The sequence below is a fragment of the Siphateles boraxobius genome, unplaced genomic scaffold, assembly GCF_051911475.1.
Source record: "Siphateles boraxobius isolate OS27281-9 unplaced genomic scaffold, OSU_SipBor_1 26, whole genome shotgun sequence".
Taxonomy (NCBI): domain Eukaryota; kingdom Metazoa; phylum Chordata; class Actinopteri; order Cypriniformes; family Leuciscidae; genus Siphateles; species Siphateles boraxobius.
In genome coordinates, this window is record NW_027508876.1 from 25,457,963 (window position 1) to 25,473,822 (window position 15,860).

General features: G+C 43.7%; 1 protein-coding gene across 8 annotated transcripts in view; it reads left to right on the forward strand.

Moving 5' to 3' along the window:
* Positions 1–15,860, forward strand: part of pde1ca (phosphodiesterase 1C, calmodulin-dependent a) — a 79,914-nt gene that overhangs the window by 1,220 nt on the left and 62,834 nt on the right. For all 8 annotated transcript variants that reach the window (XR_013207332.1, XM_077245150.1, XM_077245141.1 and 5 more), the window contains exons 2-3: positions 11,153–11,203; positions 12,040–12,205. Coding sequence is in view for 7 of the 8 variants with exons in the window: in XM_077245150.1 (XP_077101265.1) it covers positions 11,153–11,203; positions 12,040–12,205 (217 nt within the window). In the remaining variant the exon portion in view is untranslated. The remainder of the gene's footprint in view (positions 1–11,152; positions 11,204–12,039; positions 12,206–15,860) is intronic.

Here is a 15,860-nt window from a genome sequence, read left to right on the forward strand (position 1 = left end):
GGCTTCAGAGATGTCTAAAGAAAACGAGATGTCTCACATGCACAAAGGTTTGCTAAATTGGTTGAAGACAGTTTGAGTTTGCATGCAAATTCCCCGTCTTCTGTTCTGTCATAGTAACAAGAAAGCAACAAAGTGATTGTGTCTTACAGTCAGTCTCTGGGTGTTTCTGAGTCGTCTGAGTACAATTAGATTACATAAGAAACAACTTTTTTTGGGAACAAAATGATTCACAATGCTCTTTGTTGTTCAAAAATCCTGAATTGGTTTAGTACTGTCAGATGGTGAGGGTTACGATATCAGGACGTTGATTTTTCTGACAGGGAGCAGATTTAGGCGCAGAACAAAGAGAGCTTGAACAGCAATATGACATGACAGTTGTGGTGGCAGAACATTGGATGGTGGTAATTATCTAAAAGGTCATGGGCTTATATAACAGACCACAATCAGGAGATGAAGAAATGGGGAAACCACAGCGGTGCACAAATTGAAGGCATCAGGTAAAAAAAAAGAAAAGAAGTGATCATTTGGAGTCCTTTTGTGACTTCTGTTTGATTGGATGAATTCTCACGGGAACCTGTGTTTGTCATTAAAGCAAAGCCCACACAAACAGTCACGCTTTTAAAAGGCACTGGGCCAATGATAAGAGTCTTCTCCAGTGGATCTCCCATGCTGCCTTTGCGATTATCGTCTCCATGGTCACCGGCGGAGGCAGGATGTGATGTCACGACCTAGTGATTCTTGCCTCTGCCTGACAAACAACTCTAACCCATCCCGCCCCCATTGAGCTGCCTGTGTGTGTGTTTGTGTGTGTGTGTGTGTGTGTGTGTGTATTTGTGTGTGTGTGTGTGTGTGTGTGTGTGTGTGTGTGTGTGTGTGTGTGTGTGTGTGTGTGTGTGTGTGTGTGTGTGTGTGTGTGTGTGTGTGTGTGTGTGTGTGTGTGCACGCGTGCTTGGGCAGGATGGCCAATGGGGCCTCATTAAAGCACCTGTAGAGTCAATAAAGCTCCTGAGTCAGGTGTGGAGCCCTTAAGGAGACCCCAAATCTGTATGTTAATGATGTTAATAATAATTATATATATATATAAAATATTATATCATATTTGTATAATAATATTAACAATAACAACAACAAATATAATTATTATTATTTATTTTATAATTATTATTATATATTATTTAGTAATATGTATGTATGTATATATATATATATATATATATATATATATATATATATAAATTTACAAGTAATAATAGAATAATTATTATTTACAATTGCATATAATATATAAATAATAAATAAATGTTTAATTTATATTAACAATAAAAAAAATATACAATAATATAATAAAGATAATATAGAAAAATAATATAAATCACAATAAAAACAATAATAAGAACTATATACATATACACACATACATATGAAGACTCGTAGATATGGAGATCCAAGGCATTAAATGGAAAAAGGGGTCTTTGCTGGTTACCTGTCAGGGGAGGTGTGGGTGATGGCTTGTGCCCCTCGCTGGAGGCCTTTCATTCGTCAGCACATTAGAGGAGTTGTGTGAGCTGCCCAGGGGGAGTCATTATCTCTAATGAAGAGTCCTTCCTCTTCTCCTGAGTACTGACTCGTTGGACACTCAGCAGCCTGACAAACTCACTGTGCTAAAGGCTTCTCTCTGATTTCCCTCTCATTACATCTGTGCCCCCCACGGACCGGCAGTCCCCACTTAACAACCTCACGACTCCCTCTCTCTGTCTTTCTCACTCTTTCAGCCCTTTTATTCACCTGTGTGATTGATTCCTAGTGTTTCATGATTTTTCTGTCTTTCATTTAGTTAAATTGCTATTTTTGTTTAACCTTTTAGAAATCCCCCATAGAACCAAGGCCGTTATCGTTAACAAAAACTAATACTGTTTAAACATGTTTGTAAATTCAGTAAATTTTATCTGAAATAAAATTAAATATCAATATCAATTGAAAAACGTAAACTAAATGAAAATGAGAAATATTGCATTGGCAACAAATTGAAATAACCAGTTGAAGAAGCAATTATTTCACACTTATGATGTTGGCTATTCATTGGAATGGATTCTATTTCAAATAATATTTATAATATTTATTAATATTTATTTATTTTTATATAGCCTGATTTATATAAGTAATCTTACACTGCATGTATTTCAAATACATTTGTAAAGGGATTGAACTATAGCCTATATACTTATGGTATTGTACCTACCAACAGAAAAGTTTTAACTAATTTAAGATACTTTTTTATGCATGTCATTGTAAAACATTATATGATCAATAAGTCATGACAACATGATATTTTTACATCGCTTTAACTCATCAAGATAAGTAAAGCAATTTTCATCTTTTTTAAGTTATAGCCTATAAGATTCAGTTTATTTATAAGTCAGTTTAATGTAGGCCTAATTTAAGTTGAAATTACTTTTACAGTCTATGTTTATTTTATTTGTATTTTTAAAGCTCCAGTAGGTAACTTTTGTAACCAAATATTTGTTAAAACTGTCATTGTGTCCTGACAGTAGAATATGAGACAGATAATCTGTGAAAAAATCAAGCTCCTCTGGCTCCTCCCTGTGGTCCTATTGCCACCGCTCCCGGTCAGAAATAACCAATCAGAGCCAGGAGGAATGTCTTAGCAGTGTCAATCACGCTCGTGACTCTCCTGTTCGAACTCGTTCATCCAAATGAGCGAATCTTTCTTCGAGTCATTTCGTTTATTTGACGAACGAAATGACTCGAAAAAAAGATTTGTTCATTTTGAACAAGTCTTTTTCGGAATCATTTCGTTCATTCAACGAACGAAATGACTCTAAAAAAGATTTGTTCATTTTGATGAACGAGTTCGAACAGGATCACGAACGTGCATCACAGAACAGAGCAAGGCGAGCATTTGTGCAAAAGTTTTTTATTTATTTTTGGAATGACCGATCGTTTCGCTAGATAAGACCCTTATTTATCGTCTGGTGCCGTTTAAAGCCCTTTGAAGCTGCACTGAAACTGTCATTTGGTCCTTGAAACGTTTGTGTCCTATTGAAGTCCATTATATGGAGAAAAAGCCTGAAATGTTTTCATCAAAAACCTTAATTTCTTTTCGACTGAAGAAAGAAAGACATGGACATCTTGGATGACATGGGGGTGAGTAAATTATCAGCAAAAGTTTTTTTAAAAGTGAACTAATCCTTTAACGTTATCTTACTAGCTATTTATAACTTATAGAAAGAGTGCAACGTTATAAAGTTACATGTATTGCAAAATACATAATTTGAGGACCAAGTTTGTAGTCAAAGTATGGGCAGGCCATAGTCAATGTAAAGCATATTGTTGATGTTTCGTCCCTATTAGTGAATGTTCCATAACTATTTATAATCCGCCGTCATCGGTGGTCCTGCTTACTAGCCTGCGCGTTCACGGCAGGCTCCGCTGTTGGGGAGGAGCTGTGGAGGGAGGGCTGTAGCGTAGCAGAGAGCAAGTGGGTTGGACCTGTAAGTTGTGCTTCTTCAAATTTTCAGTCTAAGTCAACATTTTCTCAAAACTCCCTACTGCAGCTTTAATGTGTATTTAACGCCTTTGCTTTTTAATCTTGCGGTTCTTCTTAATCTGAGTGATTCACAAAAACTTTGCGAATCGGTTTCAATGAATCAATAAAAACAACGATTCGCTAACGTTAATATGAATCAGACGGCACAATTCCGCAGGTTCAGTCTCGTAGCTGCAAATTTGAGATGTTTCTGGATGCCTGTAACCTATGATGAGTTATTAGTTTTTCAAAACCTCTTGTGGATTCAGTAAAAGGGTGCTTCCTGGTAATAATGTAATGAGTTAAGTGCAGTGTGGTTATGTGAACTGCAAGAGGAGCTGTCCGTTCAGTTTTTACAGCAGCACTTCCTCTGTGTAAACAGCACAGCTGCGTGTTGTCTTTGACCTCATGTGGTTTCTTTTACTCATCCATCCTGAGGCAGTTTTATTGCTCAGAATCATAGAAGCCTCGACAGATTTTAACAGGGAACATTTTCCCAGCAGAAATTCTTTAAGCAAACACATAAAAACCACATGTCTAATGTCCCCTCAGCAGCCGATAGCGTTTAAACCAGAGCAGGATTTATGTCTGCATTTATTGAAAATGTAGGAGGACTGTGGTATTTTCAATGTCACACACATTTATTTGTGACCTTGAATTCTTCTTGACTATAAATCACCATTTCTTGCCTAAAAACCACATAAAACTTTTCTCTCTCTTCTTTTCTGTCCAGAGGAAAGTCGTTTCAAACCTCTTTTCCACGAGATACTGAAGCCAAAAATTATCCTTAATTTTGAATTAATGTAAAACGCTGTGTGGCAGCATGCAGACATAGGCAAGACGGCTTGCGCGCCTATTGGCTGCCCTGTGGCAACAGCAGCAGCCTATCGAGAGAGGCCCTGCGTGACGTGATACCCAATGGGGGCGCTTCGCGCCCATTTCGTCACGTCCCGCCAAAATAGGCGTGGCCTTGGCCTATTAATACGCTCGACAGGCTGATACAAACTGGTTTTCATCTCTTCAGCGAAGCACTACTGCATTGCTGGATCCGGAGTGAGAAGCCGCGCTGTTGACAGAAAGCCTTCTGCGGGACGAGCCTTCGAGCCTGAAGCTGCTGGCCTTCACCTCGCCGCCTTCAGCCGCCATACCTGCTACGCTTTCCGGCGTCTATATCCTTTCACTGCTAAGCGTGTGTGTTTGCCGCTGCGACTCACACTCTCACTGTATATCTCTCTCTCTCCTAAAAGAGCTGCGTTTTTTTAAAGATGCAAAGATCCTGCGGCTCGTGCCGAGGCACACTCAACGACGGGGACCGTCATCTGCGCTTCCTGCCTGGGTGAGGATAACGCGGCTCTCGCGCTCGCTGACGGCGAATGCCCTCATTACGAGCTGATGCCCATGGTGACTCTGAGGACTCGCCTGGCATCCTTCTCAGAGCCTGCTCTTCCGCCCGCTGTAGTGCTGCGCCGTAAAAGCGCCGTACTCAGCGGGTCCCCGAGCCTTCTCCAGCCTGTGAAAGCTCGCCGGTTCGCCCGCCAGCTTCACCAGCCTCACTCGAGTCGCTCGCTGACGGACAACGGCTGCCGCGCGCGGCCACTTCCGCCGTTAATGACGACGAGATAGCTGCATCTGTAGAGAAGGCCAGCTAATCTATTCTGGCATCGGACAGTGAGGATTGGACGAGCTCTGTGGACCCCCGTCCCCCCCCCCCCTCTGTCCGCGAGTCGTCAGGGAAACGGGCAAGCATCAAAACCGCGGCGCGGCTGGCTTTCTTTACGTTATAAGAAAGCTACCCCGCCCCCCGTGGACATGCGTCACCGGCGAAATGAGGAAAGAGTGTGTTTTGGTCCCGCCGAGGCCTGACCAATCTCCATTTCTCAAACATTTCTCAGCTCCTCGTAGTCTGAGCGGCTGAAAATGTCAATATTGCGGCAATGAGCCTGTTGTATAACACGCATGCCTGCAAACAAACGCCGACACACACAAAACTGTGATGACGCTCTCAACCCTTGGGCACGCGTCACCGGCGAAATGAGGAAAGAGTGTGTTTTTGTCCCGCCGAAGCCGGACCAATCTCCATTTTTCAAACATTTCTCAGCTCCTCGTAGTCTGAGCGGCTGAAAATGTCAATATTGCAGCAATGAGCCTGTTGTATAACACGCAAGCCTGCAAACAAACGCCAACACACACACAAAACTGTGATGACGCTCTCTTATCTGCACGAGTGACCCGTGTTCGATCCCAGCTCTCGCAGCAGATTAAAAAAAAAAAAGTCTCGCCGCGGCCAGACTTCCACCTAACTTTCGCTCGTTCAGTTCCAGAAAATGCAACTGTTCCAGTGTATTTTGCAGTAAACAAGCCGGTACCATGGCCCGCTTGCCTGCACACAAATGCCATTTCCACGGCGACCCAGAAAAATCATATAAGCAGTGTATTTTCTGGTATTCCGGCCACAGGCGATGGTGTTATGAGTGTAATAAAAATGCCCACAGCCCAGTGTTCATTTCTACACACAAACACAGGCCGCCACAGTGCAGGGCTTGCACAAATAAGGTCGACTCATGTCAATTGTGCATTAAATGTAGTGAATGTGCCCAAAATCCAGTGCCCACAAACACTAAACACTGCATGTACCACGGTTTCTGTAAAACAAAACCAACACACATATAGACAGCTAAGACCCACGGTGTTTAAGTCTCGCCGCGCCCAGACTCCACCAAAACTTCTCGCTCGTTCAGTTCCAAACAATGTGACTGTTCCAGTGTATTTCGCAGTAAACAAGCCGGTACCACAGCCCGCTTGCCTGCACACAAACGGCATTTTTACGGCGACCCAGATAAATCCCAAAAAATAGTGTATTTTCTGGTATTCCGGCCACGGCCGATGGTGTTATGAGTGTTGTAAGAATGCCCACGTCTCAGTGCCCATTCCCACACACAGACACAGCCCGCCACAGTTCAGGGCTAGAACAAATAAAATCGACTCATGTCGATTGTAAACAAAAAAAAAAAAAGTAATAATTTTGTGAATGTGCCCACGACACAGTGCCCACAAACACTACACGATACGTGTCCCTCAGTTTCTGTAAAAACGAAACCGACACACATTCAGTCAGCACAAGCCGACTGTGCTTTCAGTGCGGTGAGTGTGCCCGCTGTCCCGTGCCCACATTCCCTCACAGACACGCTCAACCCCATGGGGTTTGTCCCGCTCGCGCTCTCTCCACAATCTGCCAGAGAATTCGAGCGCGACCAGGCTGCCCGCCGTGATCAGCGCGCCTCCTGCCTCGCACACTGTAAACACAGTGTTTATGTCTCAGCGGTTTTCATTCTTCCTCTAGCTATTCAACGCAGAGGTGTGGGCAAAGCTTCCCGGGGTATCAAAATGGGTGTTGAACACTATGAGGCTATTCGCTACAGTTCGCTCGACATCCCCGCCGTTACACGGCGCGAGTCGAAACCAAGGTAAACAATGAAGTATCTCATCTACTTCGAGCCAAAATAGAGAAATTGCTGAGCAAAGGGGCCGTAGAACCTTTATCTCAGGCTCAGAGCGAAGGGGGGCTATACAGCAGATATTTTCTGGTACCGATAAAAAACATGGGTCTCGGACCCATTCTAGATCTGCGACAGCTGAACAGAGTGCTTATAAAGCGCCAGTTCAGAATGCTGACAACCAGGAAAATCTTCGCGCAAGTGCGCCAGGGAGACTGGTTTATGTCAATAGATCTGAAAGACGCCTTTTTCCAAAAACAAATAGCGTCACGTCACAGGCGATTCTTGAAATTCGCCTTCGAGGGCCAGGCATATCAATACACAGTCCTACCGTTCGGCCTATCCCTAGCACCCCGTACATTTACGAAGTGCATGGACGCGGCCCTCGCACCCCTGAGACTTCAGGGCATGCGAGTTTTGAACTAGGGTTAGGGTTCGATCACATTCAGAGCTCATAGAACACGGAACCACATTACTCGAGCATCTCGAGAATCTGGGTCTCACAGTCAATTGGGCGAAGAGTTCGCTGTTTCCCAGCCAGAAAATCTCTTTTCTGGGAACAGTGCCGGACTCGCTGTCTATGACAGCACGTCTGTCGCCGGAGCGCGAACTGGACATTCAGTGCGCCGCAAAATCCTTTCGCCACGGCTCTATAGTCCCGCTCAAAAGGTTTCAGAAAATGCTGGGCCTCATGGCCTCGGCATCTTCAGTACTTCAGCTGGGCCTGCTTCGCAAACGCCCACTGCAGTTATGGCTGAAAGCGCGAGTTCTACCCCGGGCATGGACCTCTGGTCTGTTTCCCCTCAGGGTCGACATGAAATGCGTTTCGGCTCTGGAACCTTGGAAAATAGCCGACTGGTGTCAGGCGTGAGTCTGGGGACTGCCTCGAGTGTGACGGTGGTGTCCACGGACGCCTCCACCTCAGGATGGGGAGCGCTGCTCGAGGGCAGACCGTTCCTTGGCCAGTGGTCAGAACGGGAAAAGCTCCTACACATAAAATGTCTGGAAATGCTGGCAGTCGACAACACACTACGGCGCGTTTGTCCCCAGATAAAAGGCCGCCACGTCTTAGTCCGGTCGGAAAACATGTCAGTGGTGGCATACATAAATCGCCAGGGTGGCGTCAGGTCCCGAAACCTTTACAGGCTGACGGAACGCCTCCTGGTCTGGGCTAAGCACAACCTGCTTTCACTGAAAGCAGCGCATGTGCCTGGTCGCCTGAATCTGGGACGAGACTGTCTGTCCAGAAACAATGTCCCAGCAGGGGAGTGGTCGCTGCACCCACAGACGATCCAACTGCTGTGGGAGACATTCGGCAGAGCGCAGGTGGACTTGTTCGCGTCCCAAGAAAACGCTCACTGTCCGAACTTTTTCTCCAAGAGCAGGGATGCGCTGGCCCACGTATGGCCCCGCTGCCCCCTCTATGCTTTTCCCCCCGTCTCGCTCCTGCCTCAAGTGCTGGAACGAATCAGGGAAAACGGATGCCCAGTGCTGCTCGTGGCTCCGCTTTGGACGAACCAGAATTGGTTCCCAGTACTGATGCGGCTGACCAGCACTGCCCCGTGGCCGATACAGGTGAGGAGAGATTTCCTCTCTCAGGCAAAGGGCTCGATTTGGCATCCTCGCCCGGATTTATGGTCCCTACATGCATGGGCCATCAACGGGTACCCGCTAACCTCCCAGAGGGAGTGTTAAACACGATCACGCAGGCTAGAGCCCTGTCTACTAGACGGCTCTATTCCTCAAAGTGGTGGGTGTTCTCTGCCTGGTGTCAAGCTCAGGGCTTTTCACCCGCAGACTGCGGGGTTACGGAAGTGCTCTCCTTCCTTCAGGAGCTGCTGGATAATGGCAGAACCCCATCCATGCTCAAAGTATATGTGGCGACCATAGCGTCGTTTGCAAAACCGACATCTGGCCAGTCACTGGGGAAAAACGACCTGGTCGTGCAAATCCTCAGGGGAGTTCGGAGGCTGAATCCTCCCAGACCCCCCTCAGTCCCTGTGTGGGAACTTTCTATGGTTTTTGAAGCCATGAAAGGTACCCCATTCGAGCCAATCCATTTGTCAGACATGAAACATCTGTCTCTCAAAACGGTATTCCTTATGGCTCTCGCTTCAGTGAAGCGCGTAGGGGACTTGCAAGCGTTTTCAGTAAGCGTGTCATGCATGGAGTTTGGGCCTAATGACTCAAAAGTCATACTCAAACCAAGGCATGGGTACGTGCCCAAATCCCTCAACACACCGTTCAGGGCCCAGGTTATTTCCCTGTGTGCCCTCCCGGTTCATGATGAGGAGGAGGATTCGAGTCTCCTCTGCCCTGTCAGGGCACTGAGAGCTTATGTGTCCCGCTCGTCTGTCTTCAGACAGACTGAGCAGCTCTTCGTTTTGTTTGGCAGACGCTCCAAGGGACTGGCCGCATCAAAACAGAGCCTATCCAGATGGATAGTCGATGCCATAGCGCTGGCTTACACTTCTAAGGGCCTGCAGTGTCCTTTGGGTGTCAGAGCGCACTCCACGAGGGGCGTGGCCTCGTCGTGGGCGTGGTCTAGCGGGATTTCCTTGCAAGATATCTGTATTGCGGCAGGCTGGGCCTCGCCGTCTACATTCATAAGGTTTTATAACCTAGAGGTTCCCGCCTTACAGGCCAAGCTGCTGTCAGTCTGGAATTCAGTACTATCTGCCCGCTGCGCCGGCGCAGAATGCTGAGTTTTGCTTGTGCATCGCTCACTGATCGATAGAACAGCTCCATGGGTGTTGAATAACCCATACTTATACCCAGTTCAGGCTGAACACGTTCACCCTGTCTGCGTGAAACACTGTTAACATAACTCATTCCTGTGGGATGATATTTCATGGGGAATGATGCTTGTGGCCTCTCTTCTCCGACTCACTGTGAGTCTACGGTGATTATGCACTATATGAGCCCCGGGCTACTGCCCTTGGGACTTTGGTGTCGGATCCCAGTACGCACGGCGTGTTGCATTGTGTTCCCCATAGCGTAAGATATTACGCAGTACGAGAGATACTCTCGTAAGAGAACGTACTCGGTTACTAACGTAACCTCGGTTCTCTCTAGAGAGGGAACGAGTACTGCGTATCTTGCCGTGCATACAACAGCACTGGTTCGCTTCAGTGATGAAAACCAGTTTGTATCAGCCTGTCGAGCGTATTAATAGGCCAAGGCCAAGCCTATTCTGGCAGGACGTGACGAAATGGGCGCGAAGCGCCCCCATTGGGTATCACGTCACGCAGGGCCTCTCTCGATAGGCTGCTGCTGTTGCCGCAGGGCAGCCAATAGGCGCGCAAGCTGTCTTGCCTATGTCTGAATGCTGCCGCACAGCGTTTTATATTAATTCAAAATTAAGGATAATTTTTGGCTTCAATATCTAGTGGAAAAGAGGTTTTCCCCATAGCGTAAGATATTACGCAGTACTCGTTCCCTCTCTAGAGAGAACCGAGGTTACGTTAGTAACCGAGTACGTTTTCAGATGTTTATTATAAAATAAGAGATGAAGTGGCAATTGTTATACAGGTATAAATTGAATGTGGTTGGCATAGCAAGATCATTTGTGCGTTAATGAGACATTTTATGTCTATATTTTACTGCATTAGCCTATATCTCAGGAGAAACTGTTGAGAAGCAGCAGACTGCAACATTTAAGTTAGCTATGTTTTGGAGAAATCTAATTTATGATTTTTCTCTTTTCGCTCTTTTGACTCATTCTCATCTACCTCTCTCACTATGGGACAAATGCCAAATTCCTAAAATATTTCACTTTTGTATTGAGTAAATTAAAACATACTACTATATCATCATCATCAAATGACCATATCTTTAGCATATCCATGAATGATTTATGCTTTGTTTATAGGTATGCTGTAATATATCAGGTAAACAACATAAACAACCAACAACATTACTTTTCATTACGTTTCATCTGAAAATCAGTTTCTGTAGGCTACTTTACGATTGTTTCCGGAAACTCTGTGAGTGTGGTTGTGGCAAACTTGAAATTTTTGGCGAGGAAAAGCAATTTCTGATGAGTCATCATGATTGTTGAAGAAAGGTCTACATCACTCATCTGTCTGTGTTTTGTTCTTTCTCTCCACAGTGGCGAATGAAGCAGGAGAGAGCAGCTCAAGACCTCTGGCACGCTTCGCACGTGAGTATGTGCAATCAGACACGTGATTGAAAGTTGTTGACTTCACTTTTACTTTAGAATTGTTTCCAGCACAGCGAGGAAACGGGTATCAGTGTGACACATTAAAGTTCACAGTCTTCACAATCCCACAGGTCTGTGATCATAACAGCAATGAGAGGTGTTAGAAATCATTCATGTTGTCTGTGTGCCATCTGAAGGCTAGGCTAGACACTGAAAGCATACTGCATCCTGCCATGTTTGTTCTTGGACACTCAGTTTCGGAAATATTTATTTGACCTGATCACCTGAGCATATTATCTGTGTCTGTCTGTATATCTATTTCATATATTTATATTGTCTACCTGTCTGTCTGTCTAACTATCTGTTTGTGTCTAATAATTTTATTATAATATATAATAATATTATGTGTCTATCCATCCACCCATAAATCCATCCATCCATCTACAAACCCATCCATCCATCCATCCATAAATCCATCCATCCATTCATCTACAAACCCATCCATCCATCCATCCATCCATCCGTCTGTCCATATATCCGTCCATTCGTCTTGACAAACTTTACCTTTCTTGTTAAAAATAAATTCTGGTGCACAACCCTGCAGTCAATGAATAAATAAATATTTTTTGCCCTCTTAATGGTGCAGTTACAGCATCTACCAGCAGGGACTGTCTACCCAAAGTAACCAGCCAAACCTTTACCCCTCCACTACATGTTGGCAGAACAGAAAAAAGACACAAAAATCTCTCTCTCTCTGTCTACTTTTCGCTCTGCCCCGGTCTTGCATTCTGTCGTCTACACCCCTCTGAGCTTTTGATCTCTGATTGTTGCATTAGGTTCCAAGTCACAGAATGCTTTGTGGAACGCCATCACAGCAGGCATCGGGATCAAGGACAAGGACAAACGGGGTATCCTAATTGACCCGCGGAGTCCAGAGGAGATTCTAGCTGATGACCTGCCCTCTGTCGACAGTCCCGATGCCATGGAGAAGACCGCCATAAGGTTTGGAGGGAATCACACACCTCACTAACACCTCTGGGTGAATCAATCAATCGATGTGTGCTGATATCTGCTTTAGATCAATCAGCCCGATCCACTTCCTTTACCAGCTCTAAAAGCACTGTAGGGTCAAACTGGTGAATGGACATGCTCAGATAGCAGGAATTATGCAGTGATTATGTCGCATAAAGTTCTTTGTGCGTGTGTTTTCTGCTTATAAGCACAGGTGGCAGGCCTATATTGGATTATTGGTTTGTTTAGGAGCTATGGTGTCAAACCATCACTTCTGTTTCAGATCACTGCAGGCATTCCAGTAGTAAAAGTCTACACTCTTAAAAATGAAGGTTCCAGCTGTAACCAAAAGGTTTTTAGATCACAATGCTATAATGAAGGATTTTTCAGCATTAAAGTGTTGATCAATCTTACTGACTGTTTTTAAAAAGCATTCTAGAAATGTATTATTCTGAAATGTAGAAAAATTCTGATTGAGTTGGTGTGTCCAAAATTTTGAAACAATTACTTCTTGACCATACTTTTTATTTTATTTTAAAAATCTGAATTACATACTTAGATTTTTACATTTGTTCGTAAGGATGATGAATTTTATTCCTTTTTTTCAATGCCGTAAACCCCAGTTTCACAGCAATTCAGTTAACCATCCTAATCCATTCCAATCCTAGTGTATCCCGAACGGATTTCGCATAGACGTCAGTCAGACGCATAAATCCTGTCATTGTGGCCTTCTGAAAGTGAATGACAGGAAAATATATGAGGAAACCGAGTGATATGTGGACTCAGCTGTCTGCTGGTGCGACCGGCTGTGTTAAACAGGGAGTCTCCAGTGGACTGTGATGTTCTGTAGCGAGCAGCTCCTCATTAATCACCCTGTGAGAGGAAGGCAGGGGAGAACCGTATGGCATAAGTCCTGACGTCAGCACCAGGCATCGGCTGCTATAAATATCCACTGTAAAACTGTGCTCCAGTGAATCCTTAATGTTCTATTAGTGTGTTATTGTGCACTTGGGGTGCTTGGGAAGGCACATTTGGCAGGTAGGGTGATGGGTTGCAGGTGAGAGAGTCTCCCCTTCCAGCTGAGAAGTAACCAGTCTGAACATGGTATGATGGGATAGCACAATGTGCCATGCCAAAGCCCACCTCCTTGTCATCAGATGTCCCATAGAGAGAATTTAACCCTTAACCAGAGAGATGCATACAATGGATGAACATATAGAATGACCAAAATGAACAATTAAAAAGTAGCTCACTCAAACATATCTGTTCATAGTGGCCACAATTGTCACAAAAATGAATTCACTTGATAATTTAGTCTTTTTGAGAATCATATCAGTCTGATTCAAGCACACATATTTAAAGTTTTAAAAGAACTGGTCCAAAGAAATAAGTAGTCTTAAAGTCCCCTTGTAGTCAATCATTTTATCCCATAAAACACATCTTTGATCACTAAAATTACACATTTAAACGTTTTTTCCTTGGAAAAAGTTGTTCATGCCTTAAAATAGCTTGAATGTAACTCTACACCCTTGCCTCATTTAGTATACGTGGTTTTATGAATATGCAAATGAGCCCCGCCTCCATTCACTCACAGCAGCTCAGAGATCCACTCGTTGACGATCACACATTGACCTGATTGGTAACAAGATAGTTTGTGATGTGAGAAACACCAGCGATTTCACGCCGCAGTTTCAACAAAGAATGAAAAATATATTTTAAAAAAATGATTGACACGGAAAAATATTGCCGTGACTATATCGGGGCCTTTATGGTGCTATTTTTGGGTGTTTGTGTTGAGGAAGTGTGTGAACTTAATTAAAAGGGCAAGGAGAGCATGTGCACCAATGGAGCGCCTTTTGAGTGAGTGATTGGACAAGACCAGTCTGATCTTATATCAAACTGTATCAAACTGCCTCCCCCCCCAGGATAAGACATTAAGATTGGCAGGGCTGTTCTTCCATTAGTCTTATCTGAAAATTGCATGACTAAAGAGTTGAACTGATTCAGCATGACCCTCACAGATTGGAGTGTCAGCCACATTTATTATTCTAATTTACTAAGAGGTGACTTTTACTCTATGACAGACACATTCACCTTTACACGACCTGTCGAGAAATGTTGAACACCCTGCAAAATTTCTCCATGGCTATAAATTGGTTCTTGATTCTAGTTCGTTTTGGAGCTATGACATTTATATGTCATATGATGAAAGCTCAGATCTCTTGAGCTCTGATTTGTTTTAATTATTATTCTGAATGTTTTTAATTTTCAGATGCCTGTTTTGGACAATTCCGTAAAAAATCCTTGTGGAATTTATTCCCTTTGTCTATGATTTTTTGAATGGTTGCTGTATGGTTGCTCAGGTGTTCTGAGTTTTTAGCAGGCTACTAGGGCGGTCTCAGTAGTTGCTAGATGATTGCTGTCTAAAGTCAAAAGAGCCCAGGTTCATCTGATTGAAAGAGTTATTGCTTATCAAAATAATGGTTTATTGCAACTCTTTCTTGACTATCTGTCTATTTTCTCCTGCATGGAAAACAGACTGCAGTCATGCACCTATGTATTTTTCCTTTCTAATGATGCTGTTAGGAGAGGATTCATTTCTCGCTCCATTCTCTCTCTCTTTCTCTTTCTCTTTCTCTTTCTCCCTCTTTCCTCTGGAGCAAATTCATGTGTAACACAGCAGGCTGAGGTTCATCTCCTCTGAATGAACTCATTACGTCTGAGGTGCAAGACACAGCAGGATTTTTTTTCAGGAGAGTGTCTGTTTCTCCTTACATCAGCTGCCTCTGATGGTTCTCTTGACTTATGGATGATTTGACCTTTGCACGCCTGGGATCCTTAGCCAGGGCTCGGGGGAGCGTACATAGGTGGACGTCCCATTCTCATCTGGTTCAAACGGTCTGCGCGCCTTGAGTTTTCTTTCGATTATCGTTGCTCTTTTAGGCAAGCTTTCAGCCGTCTCTCTGATAGGTCTGTAGCTGGCAGAGCTCATTTTAGTGGAGAAACCTAATTTTCCAGTTGAGTGGAGCTCCGTTGAGTAGAATGAACTGAGTGAATGAAAGCGAGATTGAGGGAGATCTTACAGGAATGCTGGGAAACAGGACGGCTGGCGAACAGCATTCACTTGAGCTGGACAGGCTGTGTCCTAACACTTTAGTCCAGCTGTGATTGGAGTTAAAGCACAAATATAAACCATTTAAATGCAGCATTAAAGGTAAAGTTAATGCAGAAATGTCTTTCCACATTTAATTTTCTTTTTTGGGTGAATTATCGCTTTAACCCTATAAAGCCAATTGTATCATATTTGATACACAAATTTGTAAGGCATGATCATTTCAACATGATCTGTAATCTACTACATGGCTTCTGTCATCTGATTTATAGTATATACTTTTAGAAAGTAAAAGGCCTTTTAGTATAATTACAGGGGTTTTTGCTGTGAAATCTTTACAGATTTTTATGAAGTAAATATAAGAATAACTTTTATATTGTTAGTAATATTTCGAGATGAATAGTTAATGGATTGAAGCAGCTTAGATTTCCTTAATTATTCATAGTTTTTGATTATCCATATTAAAAAAAGAAAAAAATCCACATATAATAAAACTCATGTATAAATATGAGTATCAAATATGATACATCAGGC